Source organism: Vicia villosa, unplaced genomic scaffold (genome assembly GCF_029867415.1).
Source record: "Vicia villosa cultivar HV-30 ecotype Madison, WI unplaced genomic scaffold, Vvil1.0 ctg.000048F_1_1, whole genome shotgun sequence".
Taxonomy (NCBI): domain Eukaryota; kingdom Viridiplantae; phylum Streptophyta; class Magnoliopsida; order Fabales; family Fabaceae; genus Vicia; species Vicia villosa.
This window is the reverse complement of record NW_026704980.1, coordinates 106,135-132,111: the sequence shown is the minus strand read 5'-3', so window position 1 is coordinate 132,111 and position 25,977 is coordinate 106,135. Positions and strand designations below refer to the sequence as shown.

At 33.7% G+C, this 25,977-nt stretch overlaps 1 protein-coding gene and 1 pseudogene across 1 annotated transcript; one reads left to right on the top strand and one right to left on the bottom strand.

Moving 5' to 3' along the window:
* Positions 1-11,386: 11,386 nt before the first annotated feature.
* On the bottom strand, positions 11,387-12,746 carry LOC131623066 (ervatamin-B-like; annotated as a pseudogene).
* Positions 12,747-24,685: 11,939 nt separating this feature from the next.
* Positions 24,686-25,592, top strand: LOC131622985 (albumin-2-like). Its single transcript, XM_058893989.1, has one exon. The coding sequence runs from the start codon at positions 24,741-24,743 to the stop codon at positions 25,431-25,433; it is 693 nt and encodes a 230-aa protein (XP_058749972.1). The 5' UTR covers positions 24,686-24,740; the 3' UTR covers positions 25,434-25,592.
* The last annotated feature ends 385 nt before the right edge of the window (positions 25,593-25,977 follow it).

The following is a 25,977-nucleotide window of genomic DNA, read 5'->3' as shown; positions in this document are numbered from 1 at the left end:
GATTTAATCGCCTTTGAGGTTGTGCCACAGGCCGAAAATCATCTTCTAACATAATCTTATGCATACAATAGGCCGGACTAATACCCTTCAAGTCGGATAAAACCCATCCTATTGCTTCTTGATTCTTTGTCAATACTTCCTTCAATCGATGCTCTTCCTTGCTAGACAAACCGTTATTAATGATAACTGGCTTAGTAGAATTGTCACCGAGAAACACGTATTTCAAGTGAGATGGTAACACATTCAACTCCACCTTTTGCTCTTCAACTTTAGGTTCATCCTTCAACTCTTCAATTTGAGTTTCAAATGGATTCATCTCATCACAAGCCTCTAAATTTCTCAAGCAATCTTCAATTTCTTTCTCTTGATCTTTGGTGAGAACTTCAAGAGCTTCCATTAAAGTCTTCTCAAGAGGATTCGACAAGTGCATTTGATTCTCCACTTTCATAATAGCCCTTTCGGTAGCATCGATTCTAAAACAATCATCATCATCACTCGGATGCTTGATGGCTTCAAAGAGATCAAGACATAATTCTTCATCTTGGTACCTTAATTTCATTAAGCCATCATCAATATCTATCATCATTCGGGCCGTCTTCATAAAAGGCCTTCCTAAGATCAATGGTATATCAGGATCTTCTTCCATGTTTATGACAATAAAATCAACAGGAAACCAAAATTTGTCAACCTTGACAAGCAAGTCTTCCGCAACTCCATGAGGATGAGCTGTGGATTTATCTGCTAATGATAACGTCATTCTCGTCGACTTCAAGTCATTGATTCCTAATCTTCTCACCATAGACAATGGGATCAAATTAATGCTAGAACTGGTATCCACCAAACCTTTGCCTATGTGAACATTTCCAATAGACACCGGCAAGGTTACCCACCCAGGATCATTTGATTTAATCGGTGTAGTGCGTTGAATTAACGCATTACAACAAGAGCTCACCGTTACTACCTCCGGATCCAAGAATCTTCTCTTCTTAGTGATGATGTCTTTGATGAATTTTGCATACATCGGCATTTGCTCTAATGCCTCGGAAAAAGGAACATTGATTTGCAACTTGCTAAAGATGTCTAAGAACCGAGCATAGTGCTTTGCATCTTCTTTCTTTGACGGACCGGGAGGGTAAGGTAGTTTCTTCACTTGAATAGAATCATCCTTCTTCTTTCCCTTCTCACTCACACTCATTTTTTTCTCTCTTTTTCTACTACTTTCTCAAGATCTTCTTTTTCCACTAATTCTTTTTCTTTCTCATTTTCAACTAAATCACCCTCAACATTTTTTTCTACTTCGATCACCCTATCTTTTTCACTCTCAACAATTTCCTCCTCAACTATCTCTCCTACACCCATATCAATATTTCTACCGCTACGAGTTAGAATTGACTTACAATGCTCACGAGGATTTTCTTGTGTAGTAGCCGGAAAAGGACCTTTGTTTTGATCGGCAAGTTGCTTTGACAATTGCCCGACTTGAGTTTCAAGGTTCTTTATTGCGGCATCCGTACTCTTTTGGCTTGCAATTTGCAATTGCATGAATTGGCTAAGAGTGTCCTCGATTGAAAGCTTTGTTTGTTGAGGTTGTTGATTGTAACCACCTTGATAAGGATTTTGACGATTCGATGGACCCGCATCCGGCCTCCATCCTTGTTGATAACCTTGATTACCTCTTTGTTGGCAACCTTGGTTATTGTTGTAAGGTTGTTGTTGTTGTCTCCCACCATATCCTTGATTAGGATTAGACATATAATTCACCTCTTCACCCATTGGAGGACAAAAACCAGTTTGATGGTCACCCCTACACAATTCACAACACATCACCTGTTATTTTTAGAAGGGATCCCATGTATCTCTTTGATTTGTTGAGGAAGTTTTGACATTTGTTGAGTGAGCAATTCTACTTGTTGTGTCAATAACTTGTTTTGAGCAAGTATTGCATCACTAGTATTCAATTCAAGAACTCCTGGTTTTCTTTGCGATGCACTACGGTTGTGTTGCCCTTGATGATCATTCAAAGCCATCCTATCAATGATAGCAATTGCTTCAGCAGCTGTTTTTGACATCAACGAACCACCCGCGGTAGCATCTAAAAGAGTTTTTGGTTGAGGTTGGAGTCCATTCCTAAAGATATGGATTTGAGACAATTCATCAAACCCATGACCTTTGCATTTTCTAACCATGGACTTGAACCTCTCCCATGCTTCATTGAGAGATTCATTCGAAACTTGAGAGAACACTGCAATAAAAGTTTTCGCTTCCATGAACCTATTGTGAGGAAAGAACCGATCCAAGAACTTCTCTTCTAACTCGTTCCAATTTGTCATGACATTATTTGGTTGATCAAGGTACCATTCCTTAGCTTTTCCAATTAAGGAATGAGGAAAGAGTCTTCTGAACACCTGTTCTTCTTCGGCTTCCGGAGCACCAATGGTTCCGGCGATCTCATAGAACTTTGTCAGATGAGTAAATGGATCCTCGTGATCTGCCCCTGTGAACGGATTTTGGTATAACAATTGAAGTAACCCCGTCTACATTTCGGAGTTTCTTCCATTGGCCTGATCACGAGCAAATTGTGCATTGAGACGAGGGCTGTTAACACAAGGCCCTCGAGGTGGAGGATCCGCAGCCATTTCTTCCTCAACCAAGTTTTCAACCGGAGTTGAAGAAGAAGATGCTTCTTGTTGTTGTCTTCTTTCCCTAGCTAGTTGTCTCCTCCTACGAGTTTTGCTATTCTCTCTACGCGGAGTCCTTTCAATCTCAGGATCAAAAAGGAGTTGATCTGCAGGTATACGTCCTCGCATAAACTGTAATCTGAAAAACTAACCAAGCAAATTAACAAACACAAGGAAAATAAATTTAGAAACAAGATATTAATTATAAGACTCAATTCAAAACAAACTATTGCAATGCTTGCAATATCTAAACAACAATCCCCGGCAACGACGCCATTTTGTTGTAATAGTAATGTGGTGTACTTTTCGTTTATATCGTATCCACAGGGATTATTGCGATATCACCGCCGTTCTATAGCCTATTTTGTCTTGAGTTAATGTTACTTTAGTTTTAAGTTTGCAAAAGATCATTCAATCACTTTAGTAGCAAAGAGTAAATTAATGAAAGTTCTAAGTTAAAGAAAATGTATCAAGATTCGATTTCATCGAACTAAATTTGTATGTTTCCTTATAAATATACGTCTATGAACTTGCTAACGATCAATATAATTACGTATCGCCGTCTATATCGTCCGTGTCCGCAACGATATAGCTAGATTTACCGTATTGTTTAACCGACGATTTCTCCACCGTTTAAACAATACAAATAACGTTTTAAAACCGATACTTAGTAAACATCAAACGCTAAATCCATGTCTGCAACTTATAGTTTGAAAGATGATAAGTTAGGTCTAGATACAAACATTGATGTCTCAAACATTTATACCAAAGAAAAGCTTTAATAAACAAACTAAACCATCTATATTGATCATCACTTGTTCATACACAATATATTCACAAGAAATACATACAAAAGTCTAGGAAGATTACATCTTATCTTGATACAAAAGAGATTTAGCTATCCATGAGAATGGTAGCTTGCTCAAGAAGGAAAGGATGAAGATCAACAAGCATCAAAGGCGATTAATCGACGATCAAGGCTTCGAATCTTCAACTCTTAGTATGCTACAGTGTTTAGTGCTCTTGGTTCTCTCTCAAAATATCTCTCTATATCATTTTAAGTGATCTGCCCCATAAACTAGTAAACAATGTTTCGCAGACCGCGCTTAGCGCGGTGTAGCCCGCTAAGCGCGCCATCAAAAATTGCTAAACCGCCCAACCACGCTAAGCGGGCTCCAGACCTCGCTTAGCGCGGAACTCTCTGCCAGAACTTCCTTCTTTTCTTCAAAACCGCGCTTAGCGGGCTCAACCTCGCTTAGCGCGCTACCTCTTTTCAGCAATCTTTGGCTTTGGTCTTGGAACATCTTCAAAGTCCTTTTTCCATGGTCCAAGCTTCCAATTATCTATAAAAACTACAAAATCCAACATAGATTGCAAAGATAAGAACTATTCAACAATAATATAAATATAAGAATAAATATATACCAAATGATAATAAAATACTACTATTAACCACAAAAAGACTTGAAAGTTACCAAAAATTACCTAAGATATTTACACAAATTGGTAACTAACAAAGTACATATATATTTTTTAAATTACTTATTTTAACTAATTCAATTTGGTAAAGATGAATTTTTATTTGTGTTATAGGATTTGCTGGTTAAAAAATTCAAAGATGGTACCTTTGTTTCACAAGAACTTCATGACATATTGGTAGAAGTCATTAAAACATATAAGCATGGTGGGCCGTGTCTGTGGTCTTGGAAGTGGCGTCTGCTTGAGGATATTTTTTTATCATTGTCAAAGTGTAACGAAGAAATTGAAGACCTAGTTGATCAATGGGGGTGGTGATCAGTGCAGAAACTACTTTTTACATCGGGTTTGGACCCGATGTAAAGCCAGGCGATGTAATAAGTCTGAGACATTTTACGTCGGGTCAAGGCCCGATGTGAAAAATTAGCATACCACATCGGTTGAATTCAGATGTCTGATGTGAAAGATAATGCAATTTTTTTATAAAAAAAAATATGCACCATATTTTACATCGGGTATTCATTTTGCCCGATGTAACAAACCACCTTTTACATCGGTTGTTAGAAAGGCCCGATGTGAAAAATCATGCCATTTTTATGTGCCATATTTTACATCTGGGTGTGCATTTTGCCCGATGTAATAGACTGCATTTTACATCGGTTTTTAATAAGGCCCGATGTAATATCTTTTCTGGTTTTTAGCATAATTTGACTGTTATTCCAATTTTCCCTATTTTAACCTATAATTTTTTTTACCTAATTTTCAATATAATATACAATTACCACACAGACCAATATAAGGTCGCTACTTTGCACATTTTTCCCACAGCACACAGACCACATTTAATTAAAAGCAAATAGCTAAGATGCATATATATGCGTCAAAATATACAAAAGTATTAATTTAGGATACACAAGTGTACAAAATGATAAGAAAGGTTTACACACATTTTTCTACTACAAAATAACAACACTAAACATAAAGTTATTCTTTATATAACTCAAAGAAACATTTTGCCCAACAGAGTCGCAAATAATACAAATCTTCTTGTGTTAATTCTGTAGGATCATCAAATACCTACAATACGTAAATGTACAATATAGAGTTATTCTTTGAAAATTCTCATTAGGTTGCAAAACGCAAAGTAAATAACAAATTAAATTTATTTTATTACCTGCATCCAAGATCCAGTTATATTTGCAGAGACAGTGTCCAACATATTTTTCATCACATAGTATCCACAATTCGAGTATACCTTGTTATCTCCTTCTCTTATATATCCTTTAGCTTCTAAAATTCGAGTAAGGCCTTTCCACCACAATATATCAGTTGTTATGGAATTTTAAAACTGCATATGGCCATCATATAGCAAGTGTTAACATGGAAAATAATCCAAAATTCATTGCCAAGAATATTAAAAAAATAAATAAACACTAAAAGAAATTTAAATAACAATTTTAATAAACTTCGCATGTGATCTAAATGTTGCATTCTATATCATATTAAGTTAAACTTAATGATCTAAATGTTATTCAGCCAAAGAATACTAGAAGAAATTTAAATAACAATTTTAATCAAACAATTCACACCTTACTATCAGTTTACAAACTATCTATTTATGCCTATAGATCACCCTGAAATTTCTATCGGTTATGAAAAAGTTTTTTCACTCACTGTCCCTACAGTGCCAAATTTTGACTCTTTTAACTCAAATTTTATCCTCACTAACTGGTACATTTTGACTCTGTTCCATCATCCAAGTGATCTATGGTTCACACACTACAATTCCCCCCGCCGCCTCATTTTGTGGACAAATAATTAGTATAATTTTTCCTTAAATTAGTTTCGAACCACACATGCCAGCCGTATCTTTTCACCCCCATTCAGTCCACATTTAGTCCACACATGCCAGCCATATCATATATCACATGTTACATTACAACTCAATGGACGGAACACACATCTTAAACAAAACACTTTTTGAGAAAATGTAATTGACCATTTTATTCATGAATATGACACGGACACTTTTATATATATATATATATATATATATATATATATATATATATATATATATATATATATATATATAAAAGAAAACACTTGATAAGTTAACTACTTTTCAAACTAACATGACTAAAATTAGATCTGCATACACATATGAACATGATTTACTCTTAACCTGTAGCATACACATGAATAAAATTCTGCATACACATATGAACATGATTTACTCTTAACCTGTAGCATACACATGAATAAAATTCTGCATATACTTGTTATGACACACTGCATATATATAAAATTCTGCTTTCTAAAGTATTAGTTTCTATTTGAACTTTAGAACAAAAGGACAAGAAAATGAGATATATACATTCATTCAATAACTAACTACCAAAATTAAAGTCTTTAGCTTTTTCTAAAGTATTAGTTTCTATTAGAACTTTAGAATAAAAGGACAAGAAACTGATATATATATATATATATATATATATATATATATATATATATATATATATATATATATATATATATATATATATATATATATATATATATATATATATATATATATATATATATATATATATATATATATATATATATATATATCAGTTTCTTGTCCTTTTATTCTAAAGTTCTAATAGAAACTAATACTTTAGAAAAAACTAAAGACTTTAATTTTGGTAGTTAATTATTGAATGAATATATATATATATATATATATATATATATATATATATATATATATATATATATATATATATATATATATATATATATATATATATATATATATATACCTACTTAAGTCTCACCCGAAATCATCAAACACCAAAGAATTTCAAAACTAATTTCTTTTGTGCTTCCATTTATGTTCTAAATGTTATTCAGCCAAAGAATTTCAAAACTAATTTCTAAGCCATTTATGAATTTCATTTTACATAACTAGAAAACAAAACATATATTATAAGAAGCTAGAACCATTTGAATTATATAGGATATTATTGTAAACAATTCAAAAGGTAGCCTTACACAGCATTGTCATTTTCATATTCATTCTCGTAGGCATGCCCACAAACCACATATTATGAATAGAGTATTAATAACTTCAACAAGTTATAGATAATAATAACCATTAAGTTTTACAAATCCTTCTTCACCACTTAAATAGCCAATTAGCTCCCACCATCCATTTTACAAACATTTCAATTACACCTCACTTCATGATCTCATACCAGTGAACAAAGACATGATAGTATTAATACTAATATAAATTTAGGAAAATAATGGTGATTAAATGTAATATAATGATAGATGATACTAATTATCTATACTAATTAATCCTATTGAAATTTGGTGTTTATTCCTAGTCATGTTCTTATATACTATTATAAATAACATGTATATCAAAGAAACAGTTCACAACAAAGTATCTCTCACATAAAACAAGTGTATAGTATATACCCAAAAAGTATCTAATTCTCACTTCGAATCTCAGACACAACGAAGCAGTGGGTGTGTGTGAGAGTTGTGATAACGGTGGTTTTAACGTAGTTACTACAAGAAATATATAAATTAAATAACTTACAGAAGAAAACGGAGGCGAAGCAGGTCGCGCACGGAGGGGATGGTCCTGTTGTTGGCGCCGCAGGTGAAAGATCGTGCGGTGGCTCTATTGCCGCCGTCGGCTGAGGCAGTGACTCGGTTGTTGGCGGCGCAGGCTGGAGTAGGTCGTGCGGTGGAAGGTGGGAGAACGAGCGGTGGTGGGAGGACGAAGGTGGGAGGTCGAAGGTGGGAGGACGAAGGTGGGAGGAGTAAGGAAGAAAGAAAAGAGACAGATTTGATTTGGCTGAGAAATGTTTTGTGCGGCTAGGGTTTAGTTGAAAATAGTTGAAGACTTTTCCCATCGGGTATTATATGGGCTGAAGTAAAAGCCCATTATGCGCCACTTTTCCAATCGGGTGTTCTAAAGGACCGATGTAAACGCCCCTTAAATCATATTTTTTCCATCGGGTGTTCTAAAGGACCGATGTGAAAGCCTTTATAAAATAATTTCACCCTATTTACGGTTATGCCACCGTGTATTGGATTTTTATTTTTGAGCTACTTTTCCCATCGGGTGGTCTAAAGGGCCGATGTAAAAGCCTCTATAAAATAATTTCACCCTATTTACGGTTATGCCACCGTGTATTGGATTTTTATTTTTGAGTTATTTTTCCCATCAGCTCCATTAAATGTCTGATGTAAAATCCCAAAATCAATTTTTTTTCACATCAATTTGTTATAAAACCTGATGTAAAATTCTTTGACATATATTTTTCACATCATTTATATTTATACCTGATGTAAAATCTTGTAACCAAATGTAGTATTTTTAGTAGTGTGAGAGGATACAAGAAGAATTAGAAAAGGGGCGGGAGAAGTTTCCTCCCGATGCGGGGGAGAGAGCGGCCCAGGAGGAATGAGAGATGGTACATCTGGAGTAGAGGGAGAGGTTGATCAAGAAGGTGCGAGTGAGGTTAACCCAGAGAAGCATTAGAGAATGCATCAGGAAGAGAGTGAAAGGTTGATTGAGGAGGAGCTAGAGAAGTTGACCAAAGATATGCGGGAGAAGTGTACGTGAGATGTTATTGAGGTAAGTATAAGTTTAGTTTAAAAATTTTGTGTTATGTGTTGTTGTTGTTTGTGTATTTAAGTTTATGTATTGTGTTGTTGTTGTTTTTATGATGCAGCATAATATTGACACCACAATACCTCAGCTAGATATTATGCCAAAATTGTAAAGGGTGGTAGAGGAGATGGAAGACACCTTTGTGATAACATTAAAGTATGAACCAAGTCAAAATTATATTATTATGGTGCACAAAAATACATATTTTATGGTGATTTTGATTTATTTTCATTGTTCGCAAATACTTTTAATGTCAAGACTCACATCAAGATTTGAAATTTGTGTTATCATTTAGGAAAATGTATCTGATGTGTTCTGAAAGAGAAGTAACAAAGTATTGTTTCTTAGACTAATTCAATATTCAATTTAAACAACAGGAACCAAACAATGTCCACACGTACATACAAAGTAAGTTAATTCAAGAGAAAAAAGAATGTTACCTAGGACTGTTTTACCATTTGAAAGTATATATGAATTTGTGCTTTCTTTTATTAATCAATTTTATACACAGTATTAATTATTCTAGTTGTTTATGTAGTTCACATTGGCAACTAATAAACATATGTCCCAAGTAAAATAGTGTAACTATGCTAAGCTCGTTACAATATGATCTTGATTCAACGATGAAAGATGTTTTGAGCACGTAAGTGGTATTATTGATGATATTCAAAATTTATCTTTAATTTTGAATAATTTTTGTTCATGTTTAATGATTACCATTTGATGTAGAGCTATAGAGGGATACAATTTAGTGTCTTGTAATGTAAGAAACAAAAAGTTAGAGTTATCTTTTCCAAAAGTAAGTATCCCTTGCGATTTTTGACATATTTTTTATTTTTGATAATATATTAATGGTGTTTTGTGTGTATTAATAACTATATGAAAATTATTTGTAGACGTGGAAACAATCCAATATATGTTTGTGTAGATACTATGTTATGAAATATATGTTAAATATTATCTTCAAAGGCATTAATGAATTATGGGTTAAAATATTAACTTTATCCATATGCAAGTAATTTATTTATGTTAGTTGTTAAGTTAATGTTATTGTGGTTAGCTAGTAAAGAACTTATATTAAAATGTTTATTTTGTTGTTTAATTTTGTGGAGATTGAATACTTAATTTTGTTGTTAAGTTATCCTAATTTTAAATTTAGTTTAATTTATAGGTGTTCAATGACCCAATATCATTCTCACAAGAAAATAAAAATGATATTTGTTCACGTTAGGCCGGTTATTTCCAATCTTTTTATGAACCTCAACAACACTAGTTTCTCTTGGTTGTTGTAAATACTATGCATAGATTTTCTATTACACATATGTATTTGGTCTTGTCATTATGGTTATGTTTTCAAATATGTATATAGGTTCTCTTGGTATACCATTTTGGATATTTGTATATTAGTGTTGTTACAAATTTTATAAGCAATGTAATTCGGTATTATGTGCATATTAGGTTTTGTTCAGTTATGAAATAAAATGTTCTGATTCCGTCTGAAAATGTGTAAATAGGTTCTGTCTAAAAAATAAAGGTCAAATTAAATTTTTTAAAAAATAGGCTTAATTGCAATAGTCCTCCTATTTTGTCTTTTTCTTGATTTTGATCCTTCTATTTTATAAACCACTATTTTGGTCTTTTTTTAAGTTTTATGTGCAGTTTTCGTCCCTTTATTTTGTTTTTTTCTACAAAATTAATCTCTAATTTTGTCCTTTTTTCAACAGAAAACTCAAAAGTGGAGACCAAAATCATAGTTTTAAAAATGGGGGGACCTAAATCGAAAAAAATAATTGACAAAAAACATGTTTTTCCCTCGGTTATTAATTCAAACCGATGTAAATACTTACTTTTCACTTCAAATATTAACAAAATTCGAGAGGTAAAGTGGTGCGCGCTTTCTAGTTTTGAAAATACAAAAATGTTATTTTGGAGATCGAAACCATGACCAATTTTCCCCCGGTAGAACTATAAACGAGAGGAAAATGAAAACTTTTAATGACGCCCTTTATTACCTCACATATGAAATTGAGGTAAAAACTATTTTTCAACAGAGGTAATAGGTGTTTTTCGTAGTAGTGATATAACATCTATTTTTTTAAAGGGACACGTGTATTCTTCAATTCACATATTTATAATTAATAAATGTTTATAATTAATAAATGGTTTGACATCAAATGTCAACCTCCTCCCCGTCTAGAATCATACAAATTAATTGATATTTGTCTAATCATAATAGGAAATCATATAATACCAATTGTGGTGGCATACACATAGGAATAAATTAGAAACATTTTTTATAATTTTTTCAATTAAGATTGAAATTTGTCTCTCCTTTCAAGCTAAATTGCATCCAAATCATGGTTGCTAACCAATATGACTTAAAAAAGCTATAATTTAAAAGTAATAGAGAACTACCCTCAACCCATATAAATTGTCTTGAATACATTCATACATTATTTAATCTGAAACATTCAAACTTTTATACTAATTATTAACTGTAATTCATACTTTAACTTATTCTTGATCAAATATGGTGAAACCAGTAATTAAGCTCCTAGAGCTTGTATGGGTAAGAAGCCCATGCATTGATGCCACACACACCATATTGTCTACCATTGTTTCTTTTGATAAACATATAACCATCCGCTCCCCATGTCTTTCCCCACGAGTTCTTCACAATCCAAAAATCTTGATTCAATGCAGTATCATAACCAACTATTAACATGCAATGATTTGCTAGTTTTGGATCCTCCGGGCAATTGCGACCATCATATATTCCCTATACCAATGGATATATATCATAAAATTATAATGAAAATTAAAAAAGAAAACAGTGACCTTGAATTGTTTTAAAAACAAGAGAGCAAGCAACCATTGAATAAAGACTTACCCTAATGTAATGTTGAAAATCTTCAGGCACAACATAAAGACACGAACTAATTGGCTGCTGATAAGTTGCAGTTAACATGTCGTTTTCATATCCCTTTACGCCATAATATGAATAAATATTTGCACGTTTCGGAAACTACATTTCATGAAGAAAGGAGTTAGTTTTAGTTTTAGAATCGATGAAAAAAAATTTTAATCTTACTAATACTAATAAAAAGAGACCAATGAAGCTTTGCAGGTCGGACCCTTCCGTGCGGTATAAGGATAATTATGTTCATCTGTCATCCCCTTCTTCTTGATAACCCAATCGTATGCGTTACTGACAAATCCCCCATCACAACCAAAACTATGTTTGTCACAATCCAGAAGCTCTTGAACTGAAAGTGGGTTAAGAACCTTTGTCTTTATTGCAGTTATGCCTTCAATAGCTCCTACTGCTGACATTGCCCAGCAACTTTCTGATAAAACAAATACAATTTCCTTAATAAATATATATAGATCATTCAATATAAAATATGAAATAGTTGAAAACAAAATAAACTTACTACAAGGACGAATTTGATCCCTAACTTCGGTTACAGCTCCGTGTAACCTCCAATCCCAGGATCTAGGAATACTAACGCTTTGTAATTGATCATCATCTTGTGGTTTCATGGTGTTGCTGGACATATCAATGTCGTATAAGTAACTTTCTCGGAACTCATTTGAGCTCATATCAGCAAAGTCTGTAAGGCCAAGAAGGAAGTCATCTGATGACTTTCTTTCTCTATTAGCGTTTGTGATAATCCTTAAATAAATATGCCAAATTTTTTGGACATCAGTGCTAGGTCATTGTAGACACGTCCATGTTCTTTCTTCCATAGTTGGAATAACTGTATAGCTTCATCTTGAGATGGAAGCTTATCATTGTTAGGACCCAATATAGAGGAGTATTTGTTTGGGATGCCATCATCACATGAAGAGAGACATAAGAGTGTGGTGAAGATGGTGAAGATGAGAAATAGGTTTATGGTGTGAGAAATCATAGTTAATTAAAACTAATAACTGATTTAGTTGTTAAAGCTTTGGATGGAAAGATGTGTATTTCTTGAAAATTGTTTCTAGATATAAATAGCCAGTGAATAAAAGGTGGAGTATGAAATTTATTTATTATTTTTATTCCTTCTACATAGTTTTTATTTATTTTTTATTGCATAGTCTTATTTTATTTCGTAGTCTTATTTTATGTTATTTCATGTGACGTTCATAAGCTATGCACGCAATACAGAAATATTATTGTATTCAAATTATATATGTGTTTTCTGCAGTCTTATTTTATTCTTTAAAGAATGGGTAGTCTTATTTAATGGTGTTTTGTTAGAAAACTAAATTTGTTCAAAATGTAGACTTAATATAGTTTTTTCTAATATATTAATAATTAGGTGATAACCAGTAAGTTGTATAAAGACCCCACTAGAGACATGTGTTGTAAATTACCCCATTGAGAAGGGGAATTCACCTTGAGGATCAAGGTTACAAAATAGGAGGCAAATATCCGGTTACAAAATAGGTTAAAAATAAGACCTCACTTTAATAGGTTATTTAGAATTTTCTTAAGAATGAAAAGTTAAAGCAATCAATACCATGACTCTTATTAACTTCGCACCGAACCACTGTCCAATCTAACACAAGGATAAGAAAATTAGAGTACTGAGGAAAAGGTTATCATCAGAAAGAAAGAAAATAGAAAGCAACTTCATCAAGACAGGGCCTATCAACAATCGAATTTTTAAAGAGATTTGGAAAATAATTTATAACCACTTGTTGAATCTCAAAAACCCCTTCAAGCCAGTAATCACCAACCTTTAAGGGCTAAAGTAGAATTCCTCCTACTAAATATTCTGAAATATTAATGAAAAAAACCAGTATTAACATCTCTCCTTAGGGCACATAAATTTGAATCTAAGAAATAATTAAGAATCTTTAATTTAAAAAAAAAACTAACATGTGCCCGACACAAGTTAATAAATTATTTACAGAAATATTTTTTTTTTGAAACACGTGAATTCAATGTGTCGAAATTATAAATATAACTTTGTTACATTTAATTTTTTCTAATTATAGTACCCTTAACATGTTATTAGGATACATATTAGCATGACCCATTTTTTTAATAAGCAAATATTCATTCAGGAGTGTAATTAAGAATCCTTGGGCCACTAAATATTTTTTTCAACAAAAGCTTCAGTCCTGAAGACTCGGAAGAGTACAACGGACTAAACGAGTTACCGGCACGAGTTGCCAATAGATTGCCGCTTGAGAACAAGAACAAAAAATTGAAAAAAAACATTAAAAAATAAAACAAAAACCATAACAACAAGGCAATAACTAATCAACAATAGTCGTCGTCATTCTTTATTTTGTAGAGAGAGGTGATTTAGGATCGATTTTGATCCAAAATCACTCCTCCAAATCGTTTTTATTTCTTTATTCACTATGCCAAATTTGTCTTTTAGCAGCGCATCTACGAAAGCGCTTTTAGAAAAAGCGCTGCTATAGGACTCGGTAAAAACAAAATTAAAAAAGAAGAGGAAAAAGTGCTGGTAAAGGGGGGGTTATGAAAGCGCTTTTAGAAAGCGCTGATATAGGGGGGGTATGAAAGCGCTTTAGTAAAAACGCTGGTAAAGGGGGGTATGAAAGCGATTTAGTAAAAGCGCTGCTTTACGGGGGGTATGAAAGCGCTTTACTAAAAGCGCTGGCGTAGCCCATTTAAAATTAAAATCTTTAAACAAAATAACTCAGAGCTTCAGTTACACACGCATTCTTTGCCTCTCTCTCAGTTCTATTTTTCACGAACAAAGCTTCTTCTCCAAACGAACTCAGAGCCCTAGCCGTGCCGTCGTCGTCGCCGTCTCCGTCTCCGTTCGCCCTCCTCGCCTCTCTGTTTGCCCTCCTCCTCCGCCGTCACCTCTCCGTTCGCCCTCCTCCGTGCTTGTTCTCCATCTCTTTCCATTATCTCTATCTCAATGTAAGTTCTATTGAATCCAATATTTTACTGACATTGTTAGGGTTTTAATTGATATTGAGGGATTATATTGTTAGGGTTTTAGTTGATATTGTTAGATGACATTGTTAGGGTTTTAGTTGATATGGTTTTAGATAATAGTGATGATTTTGTTTGTGAGTTTATTGATTAAATTAGTGATGAGTTCTTTGATTGTTTAATATACTCTCATATCTGAGAAATAAACTATAGGCTGTTTAATACTTCTGTGAATTTTTTTACATTATCCTACATGTTTTACATCACCAAACACCAATCTAAGACTAGTTATTTCTGATTGAATAATTTTGGCACTAGGAAGTTTGTGTATTGGCTGAACTAATGTCAATATCATTAGATAAAAGTTGAAAACCTAAATCTTTATCATGTCTTTGTAAAGAGTTAAATAGTTATATGAATTTGGAAGCATGTACACATGAACCTAAATCTCTATATATTTTTTAGTGAACACATTTAGTTTATATTTCTTTGATCTCATTTGAATCTAATAAACAATCATGCCATTCTCCAATTTTTTTCTCTTCAATTAACTTTTTTATTTTACATTTTTCAGGAATATCTTTGCTAAATAGGGGTTACTTATGAAGAGTGAAAGTTTGATCATTTTCAAGAATCTTACATTGTGTGGGTCTAGAAGTTGCTTACTTCTATACAGGTAATTAAATGTTCTCTCTCGCCAAAGTAATATGTTGCGTTTTATTGCTTCGGATTCATCCCGTGTATACTTTACGTTTTGACAGAAACGCATTATACTGTGTTGTGCCTTAATTAGTTGTTTTTGTTTAGATTAGCTAAGACATGGATAAGACATGGATGAATTCAAATCGATTGTTGAAAGAGTACGAGAAAGGGGTATCGGAATTTGTTAAGTTTGCGGCTACGCACGTCGAAGACCCGAGTCGAATGACGTGTCCTTGCTTGGGTTGTTGTTATGGGGGTCAGGTTGACGCGGTTCAGTTGGCATCGCATTTACTACGGTTTGGAATTGATAGAAGTTATACATGTTGGAATTTGCATGGTGAGAAAAGTAACGGGAATGTTTAGTCGGGGTATGATACGACGTATGCTTCAAACGACGATTGCACAAACACATACGATTATGATCGAGTCGAAGAGATTGCAGAAGCGCTTGAAGAAGATCTTAAGGATTGTCTTAAAATGTTCGAGAGGTTGGTAAGCGATGCAGAGAAACCGTTGTATGATGGTTGTACAAAATTCACAAGATTGTCTGCGGTGTTAAAGTTGTACAACTTAAAGGCGGACAATGGATGGTCGGATAAAAGTTTCACAGAGTTATTAGCCCTTATGAAAGATATGCTACTAGAGGATAATGTTCTTCCCAATCGAGCGTATGAGACTAAAAAGATGTTGTCCTCTATTGGCATGAGCTATGATAAGATACATGCATGTCCAAAAGATTGCGTTTTGTTTCGAAACGAGTATGCAGCGTTGAATGAGTGTCCTAAATGCGGTGCCCCTCGATATAAGAAAAAGTTGTCTCCGACAAAAGTCTTATGGTATTTTCCTATAATTCCGAGATTTAGATGCATGTATCGTAGTGAAACCGATTCAAGACACTTGACTTGGCATGCAGATGAAAGAATTATTGATGGAAAGTTGCGACATCCGGCAGACTCACCACAGTGGATGAAAGTTGATAATGATTATCCTGAATTTAGAAAAGAAGCAAGAAACCTTCGCTTGTCATTGTCTACTGATGGAATGAACCTGCATGGTATTCAAAGTATCTCGCGTAGCACCTGACCTGTGATTCTTATGATTTATAACCTACCTCCGTGGCTATGTATGAAGCGTAAGTACATGATGTTATCTATGTTAATTTCTGGGCCTAAACAACCAGGGAATGACATAGACGTATACTTGGCACCCTTAATCGAAGATTTAAAGTTTTTGTGGGAGAACGGTGTGGAGGTTTATGATGGGTATAGGAAAGAAAGTTTCAACTTGAGGGCGATGTTGTTTGGAACAATTAATGATTTTCCAGCATACGGAAATCTATCAGGGTACAACAATAAAGGTCAAAAAGCGTGTACTGTTTGTGAAGATGAAACCGATACGACACGATTGGATCTTTGTTAGAAGAATGTCTTTCTCGGTCATCGTAGATTCTTAAATTCTAATCATAACTACCGTGGGTGGAGAAAAGCATTCAATGGAAAGGCCGAACAACATTAGAGCCCCAAATCTCATATTGTCGAAAAAAAGAAGGAAAAAGGCTAATTGGAAATAAAGTTGTAACAGTATCAATGGTCGAACGGGATCAAGCTCATTTGTATGTTCTGCACAATGAGATTGAGGTTGAGTCGTATGTTGAAATGCACAAGGGTGTTCTCCGAGGTTTAAATCCGAATAGAAATGAGAATTGGATAGTACGAGAGCACAATCGAAGTTTCATACCGTGGTTTAAGGAACATATTTATTCAAAGTATCGTTCAGATCCCGCTTCAGTAACAGAAAGGTTGAGATGTTTAGCATATGATCCAAGTATAATTGTGTTTTCTTATAGCGCATACGCAATTAATGGATACACATTTTATACCAAAGAACAAGATGATAAAAGTACTATACAAAATAGTGGTGTTACCTTGGTAGCTGAAGCAATGCACATATCAAGTGCGAATGACTTAAATCCAAAATTTGCAAATTTGTCATATTTTGGGGTTATCGAGCGCATTTTGGTGTTTGATTATGCGAAGTTTCAGATTCCTGTATTTGGTTGCAAGTGGATTGAAAATAATAATTGCATACGAATGGATAAGTCAGGATTTTTGCAAGTGGATCTCAATAGGGTGGGGTACAAAGATGAGCCTTTAATTTTAGCCTCTCAAGCTAAACAAGTGTTCTATGTCAATGATCCGACAAGTACGAAATGGTCTATAGTGTTTTTATCTATATATTCTAGCCTACCAAGAAAAGAAAGAGACGTTAGTGAAAAAGGTAATAGTACTATATATATATTCAATTCCGACAACTTTCTTTTTTTGACACAAGTACTAATGTGCTTTAGTTTGTTTGATACAAGTAGTATAGTTATATATTCCTATTCAATTAGTATATATATATATATATATATATATATATATATATATATACACACATTTAATTTGTATAGTTTTTTTCAATTTTGCGCCGATTGTTACAATACTTGTCATCCGATTTTGGTGCATATTTTCGTTTTGTACATAACTTTTGAACCATGTATCCGTTTGTCGACTTCTTTACATGTAACTATACTATTTTGACGATTCCGGAGCTGCTCATGAACTTATCTTTGCATTTCGGGACTGTTTTTTTATCGGTTTTGCTTCTGTCCATAATCAAAAGTTGGGCTTAGGGTCTGAATTTTGGAAAACCGACTTCATTTTTGAGTCCGTGAGGACGTTTTACCATAGCCATGTAAATTTCGTTCAATTCCGACAACTTTCTTTTTTTGACACTTATTCCGATTTCACCGATTTCGATTCCGATTTACTTGTACATAGTTACTTTGACTTCCATTTGACTTGTATACCTATTTAAATATTAATAGTGTACTAATGTGCTTTAGTTTGTTTGATACATGTCAAATGGCTAGTAATCAAGAAAACTCACAAGATAGAGATGCTCCAGATACAAATCCTCCATCTGGTACATCAGCAACAGAAGTTGCACGAGGCATCACCATTATGAAGGGAATCATTCGAAATAGAGACAAAGGATTAATATATAATTTAGAATGGAATTCTGATAACCAAGCAATTGGTACTAATGCTGCAAAGTTGACAAGCTACATTGGTACACTTGTTCGTATGCATATTCCTATCTCCGTATCTAAATGGAATATGAAAAGCAAACCGTTGGACGATAAAAAGATATGCTTTGGGCTGAGCTTAAGGTATCACATATGGTTGTTGTTATTATCTTGACGATAATTTGTTTAAATTACTTATACTAACACACTCTATACGTATGTTTTTTCGCAGAGGTCTTTTAACATACCAGATGAGCGTAAACGCTACATACTTGGTTTGGCCGGAAAAAGTCATAGAGGGTGGAAAGCTTTTTTAACAAACACCTATCTTAAGGATAAAGAAGGAAACTTTCTTGAAGAGGCCCTGGGACGTCCAAAAAAGTATGAGATCTTCATTAAAGATGAAGATTGGGTTGAGTTTGTAAATCAAAGAGATGAAGCTTTTCGGAAAAGGAGTGCCACAAATAGGGCGAGAGCATCAAAACCCGCGTATCCATACAAAAAAGGGCGTTTGGGATATGCACGCTTAGAGGAAAAAACTGTAAGTAAATAGAAATGCTACGTTCTTATTAATTGTCTAAATGTGTTGTAATTGACGATTTTATCATTTGTGTCAATGCATAGTTAGAGGAGACGAAAAGTGAGGAAACCTCACTTCCAGTACATGTGTTGTGGAAGAAAGCTCGTGTGGGCAAGAATCGAGCTGTTGATCCCGATGTTCAAAAAGCTTATGATGAATGTGTAAGTATAACACTGTGTCTTTAATTAAATCAAATGTTTATTAATATATAATTGATTTTTTATCTCCACTAATAATTTTCGAAATGTAAATGAATTACAGGAGACCATGTCGCAATCGGTATCCACCGGTGAGGACCAGGATAATAGGAGCGTACTTAGTAGAGCACTAGATGTTCCTGAGTATCCCGGTTGGGTGAGGGGTAAAGGTTATGGTGTGACTCCAACCTCTTTCTATAAGCATTTTAGGAGAAGAAATCCTACCAATGAAGAAGTGTTGCAAAAATTTCAGGAATTACAAGCACAAGTCTCTGAATTGCAAAGAGATAAAGAGATATATATGAGAGAAAAGTGCAATACTTCATCGGTGAAAGAAACTAGTGATAAAGCTAGTATTAACTGTCAAAGAAAATTTCCCAAGGTAATTATAAATTCTTTTTTCTTACAATTGTTCTATTTCTGTAATGATAATGACTCTATATTTATTATTGGTTTGGGGAATTTCATCTTGCCAACTATACTTATCGTCACCGGATTATCGCCTAGTTGGCAAGGGAAAAGTGCACAACACTTTGGGAGATTTACTTCACCATAGACCGCTCCCGGATGGACACCTGAAAGTATTAGTTGATGTTGTATTAGATCATGATGCGGTGCTACCGGTACCTGACATGGTCTCAGAGACAACATTGTTGCGAGGTGCAATAGGGTCATTTGTTGCATGGCCCTCGGACCTCATTTTCATTGGTGATGAGGTGTGTTGAAAACCATTATGAATCATTTAGTTTTTGAATGTCAATTCTGAACCGTTACGTTAATTATTTTTTACATGATAATTTTAGACTACTCCTACAAAACCCGCAATTAAGGGTAAAGGGATTTTGTAGGAGGACGAGTCTGTTGCATCACTAAAAGAGGTACATTTAAAGTGTTAATATATGATCTGAATCTAAAACTGCATGATTTTATAATTTACCTAAGTTATATGATTTTTAGGTATCTGCTCGAGGGTCACAACAAGTGACACAGCAAGTTCGTAGCGTACCCTCCAAGGAAAAGGGTCCTCCGAAGGCCGTGGCAAAAAGAGGTTCTTTTATGCCTCGATACCGGCAGACGCTCGGAACACTTGTTGATATGTCAGATTTGACGACAAGTGCTTTCCGTGAAATTAATATGGATGAAGCTGTGTTTGGTATTGAATTCCTCGAAAATGTTGCACTAGATGACAAGAAAGAGATTTTTACGCATGACCAATTAGGCGTCGGTAATATTCACTCATACATTCGGTAATCCGATGAATATATTTTTTTAATTAGTTGAACAATTTACTTACACATTTCAATGAAAATAGTCTAATGTTTATTATGTTTTTATTTAAGGTTGTTGTATGACAAAGTGTTGCGCGGGACTGAATTGTCAAACAGATTCCATTTTGTGTCTTCCGCCCATTGCAGCGGACAGACAATTGCTACGGAACCGGATTCAGTTAGTCAGCGCTTAGTCGATAGATTCATGACCACCGGCAATACAGAAAGCCTATTTCTTTGGGCGTATAATACCCGACCAGTAGGGTTAGTTTTTCATTCTTGGTTCATCTAATCTTTGTTTCTTTTGCGTAGCAAAATTTTCATATAAACTTTTGTTTTAATTTATAGAGCACACTGGTTGTTTCTTGCTATCAACCCTATAAAAGAAGTGGTATATTTTCTGAATTCGGTAGATGGTGAGTGGACCAATTATCCGGCTATGAAGTCAACGATTGATAGGTAAGTGAGATCGTTCTAAATATTCGTGTATATTTATATATTTAATTATTTGTGAGATTGATCTAAATATATGCTTTTATATTTTTGTTAGATCAATACAAGTGTTCCGAAGTCAAAGAGACACACAAGTATCCCAGACTAAATCAAACAACATTACTTGGATCAAAGTGCAGACACATTAATTTTCACAATTTTGCTTATAATAGTTATGCTACTTGATAAAACAAGACAACTATAAAATCTTATTTGTTTTTCTATGTAGTGTCAGCAACAGCGAAACAGTGCAGATTGCGGATACTTTGTTTTGAGGTTTTTGAAAGAAATTCTTCAAACGAATCAATTAGAGATTCCAATCACGGTATGAATTTATAACTTAGGATAATTTCTTATAATTTATTACATTTAACTAAATCATGCATATTATGTTTTTGTTATGTAGTACTTTGATGGCTTCTATGCTGCTTCTTATACGAGACTTAAGTTGGAAGAAATCAAAGAGGAATTGTGTCAATTTTATATTTAGCGACTATTCATATAGGTATGAATACCTTATTGTGTGAAAAGTTTTATGAATACATTACTGTGTGACGGATTTTGATAATGACTGTGTTTGAGTTTCTTTGGTGGATGTTGGTTCATTTTGCTTAATATTAATTGACGATGATGACGTTGTTATATGAATCAAGTTTGTTGTTTGCTGAATAAGAGTGCTGAACTTTGTTTTTGTTGTTGTTGAGTTTGATTCTTAAATAAGTGGTGTTGATAGTTTGATTTGAGACTGGATTGATGACAAATTACATTGGTGGATTGAGTTGCAAATCACATGAAATTGTTGCTAATAAAATTGTTGATGTTTCTGCAAAGTTAGTTTAATTGACCGTGTTGTTCTGTTCATACTTTGCAGGACCAGGACCGTGCGCTCGTCGGATTTTGAGAATTTCGGGCTTATATTATGATTTAGTTATTGTTAGAGATAATTTAGTTATATGTATCTGTTGCAAACATGTGAATTGAACTATAATGGTGTATATATTTTATTTTGGATTATAATGGTATTATATTGATATATAATGGTATATAATGTCCTACCTATGTTTGAAAACATTACAGGTTGAAAATATATTACAAGTCGAAAATAAATATAGGTTGAAAATATTACAGGTTGAAAATATATTACAGGTCGAAATTATTACAGGTTAAAAATAAATATAAATTACAGGTCGAACTGGGGGGCTTAAATTACAAGTTGCACTTTAAAATATTGCATTTAGCAACGACAATGCTTTTAAAAACGCTCTTATATGCCTACCTACGAAAGCGCTTTCTATTTAAAAGCGTTGCCTAAGATAATAAAAAAAGCATAAAAGATAAAACAAGCTACCTACGAAAGCGCTTTCTGGAAAAAGCGCTGCTATAGGGTATGCTACGAGAGCGCTTTTATGAAAAAAAGCGCTGCTATAGGGGATGCTACGAGAGCGCTTTCCTAGAGAAAGCGCTGCTATAGAGGATGCTACAAGAGCGCTTTTCTAGAAAAAGCGCTGCTATAGGGGATGATACGAGAGCGCTTTTCTAGAAAAAGCGCTGCTATAGGGTATGCTACGAGAGCGCTTTTGGCGTACCAAAAGACGCTATCTTTACCTACGGCAGCGCTGGCTATGGCAACGCTTTCAAGCGCTCTAAAAGCCAAAAAAAAGCGCTCTAAAAGCCCTTGTACGGCGTAGTGATTAGTTAAATAAGTGATTTTCACATATATTTAGTGTTTCTTTTGTTTTTTCTTTACGATTTGATCATTTTAGTGTGTCGTTGTTTGATTTGATTTCCCGTCTTTGTGCGGTGTATTTTATTTTTCTGATTTTGTACGGTATTTATTTGTTTTAGGTTGAAAGATGAGTTTCGATCTAGTACATATATAATCTATGACTTTGGTGTCATTAACGCTACAGATCCGAAAGCATAAATATTTTGGAAATTTCAATGTAGTCATAGTTATAATCGTAGGCATATACAATTTGCCGTTTTATGCTACTAACATGTTATGCTATTAACATGAATGTTGTGAGTTTGTTTGCATATTCATCCTTTTGTTTTTGACGATTTTTAATTTGTATTGCAACAATATACCCTATCAATTAGAATGAATATTGTTTTTAATAAAAAAAACTATCCATCAGCTATGTGAAAAACCACGTCAATATACCCAAGACCAGTCTAAAAGAAAGTAAATTATTAAAAGATTATAAGAAAAATTTGCTTTTCAACCCGTAGGAGTAAAAGCTGGCTTTATAAAAGATTGTCTTAAACTATTGACAAAATACATAAGTAAACTCCTTAAAAATATTATGCAACAGTCATGGTCAACAAAAACAACAATGTTTAAAAAATGTTGTCTTAAATTATTATTAAAATAACAATCGTAAATCAAATCCACAGAAAATTGAGTATCAATGTTTCAGTGCCCCACAGAATGCAAATATAAATGTATAAAACAAAATGAAATTATTCTTGATAACACGATTCTGCGGATAAATAAAAAAAAAATCCAAAAAAATAATAGATCATATTAAAGGAATAATAAGGGCGAATTTTTTTTACAAGAAGATAGAGATAGAGAACTGAAAAGAGTGTTTGTGAAAGAAGGTATATGTTCAAAGGAATATAATTACTGAAGGAGATATATATGCAAAGAGACACAGGATATTATTATATTCTCCAATATAGGAGATAAATTGAAAAAATTCATTAAGTCAAGTCTCACATTGTATGTTAGTTGGAAAAATTTCTTAGTCCCACGTCGCTTAGATTAGAAATTTTGGCTAGTTTACTTCATTAAGGAGGTCATTTGTTTCATTCTAAAACACACCAAAAACTTATTTTGAGTTTTTTCTTCCTCACTCTCATAACTCCGTGTCTTTCGAATTGTCGAAGCACCAACTTCTCCCCCTTTCTTTCTACTCGTTGAATTTTCCGAATATTTTCTTGAATTCTCCTTAGAAAATAATGTTAATTTCTCCTCGTTTGAGTTGAGAAATTTTCAAGTATAATATTTCTTAGATTCTCTTTAGAGAATTATTCGAATTTTTCTTTGCTTGAGAAATTATTGTGATTGGTCAAATGACCATTATTAAATTCTCTTTGGAGAAATATTGAAATTTCTCTTGGTTTGAGAAATTACTATGACTGATCAAACCAGATACTAAGGTGGTATTTTTACCATATTTGAATGGTCTTAGTACCATCTGAAGGTGTATTTCTAGATTGATTATCTATCGTGCAAATAGTAATCGTACAGTATAGAACTGGACTGTTTTATACTGGAGGCGGCGCGGTAGTTCGACTGCTTGCATAATTTTGGGCAGTACCGCGAAACGTTTTAAAGAGAGCGGCCTAGTCCGCGACTCGACCCAGTAATTTCTTCGGTGGCAAACTTTTTAGAACCGGGATACAACAGATAGATAGAGAACCTAAAAGTGTGTTTGTGAAAAAAGGTATATGTTCAAAGGTATACAATTATTGAAGGGGAGATATATGCAAAGAGACACACAATATTATTATATTCTATTGTTCCTCTTATCTAAATCCTACTCTTAGTATTGGAGTAACATATTAGGAATTTATTCTTCACTTTAACTTATATTTATTTGTCTATATATAGGCTTGTTTTTTCTTTATTTACTCACCCAACAACCATCTTTTAAAATAAATAATTCACACTATATCAAACATGACAAAATCCGGTTACATTGATGCTACATTTCGTTCTTCTAGGAACAATGAAGCTTACTTTTTCATCAATGACAAGTATGTGCTACTGGATTATGCTCCAGGAACTGGTAATGATAAGGTTGTATTTGGCCCTACTCCTGTTCGTAACGGGTTCAAATCCCTTGCTAACACCGTATTCGGAACCTACGGAATTGATTGCGCCTTTGACACTGATAACAACGAGGCATTCATCTTTTACGAAAACCTTTGTGCTCTCATAGACTATGCTCCACACTCCGACAAAGACAAAATCATCTCAGGACCTAAGAAAATTGCAGACATGTTTCCTTTCTTTAAAGGAACCGTGTTTGAGAATGGAGTAAATGCTGCAATTAGGTCAACCAGAGGCAAAGAAGTTTACTTATTCAAAGGAGACAAGTATGCTCGTATAGACTATGAAACCAACCGTCTCGTTCAGAATATCAAACCTATTGCTGATGGATTTCCTTGTTTCCGTGGAACAATCTTTGAATATGGAACTGATGCGGCTTTTGCTTCTCACAAGACCAATGAAGCTTACTTTTTCAAAGGAGAGAATTATGCACGTATCACTTTTACTCCGGGCGCAACTAATGACTATATTATGGGTGGTGTGAAAAAAACTCTTGACTATTGGCCTTCTCTTCGTGGTATAATACCTCAAGCAAATTAAACCATGGGTGTGATTGTGTGATCATCATGGTAGTATTATAATAAAGAATAAAGATGGTGTGTTGTCGTTTGCTTATGTTTCTTGATGTAATAAAAGTGTGGCTTCCCACACGTCTAATAATTGTTTGCTTCAGTTTTTAATGTATATTAATTTGCACTATATATTTGTGAAATTATTATTATTATTAGGGAAATGCTAACAAGTGCCCCAGGGGCACTCTTTAATAACTTTAAAAAGTAAGTTTTTTTTGGAAATATGCGTAATTAATGCATCGAAAATTGAAATGGTAAACTTTTGAAAGAATATTTTCTTTATTTAGAATGCTTAAAGAGTGCCCCTGGGGCACTCGTTAGCATGACCCTTATTATTATTATTATTATTATTATTATTATTATTATTATTATTATTATTATTATTATTATTACTATTATTATTATTATTATTATTATTATTATTATTTGAAATATTTTTCTCTCTCTAACTGTTGCATCGCTCTGACCTCTCTCTAAAAGAGAGGTTAGGGTTCTTCGCGATTCTTTCGCAG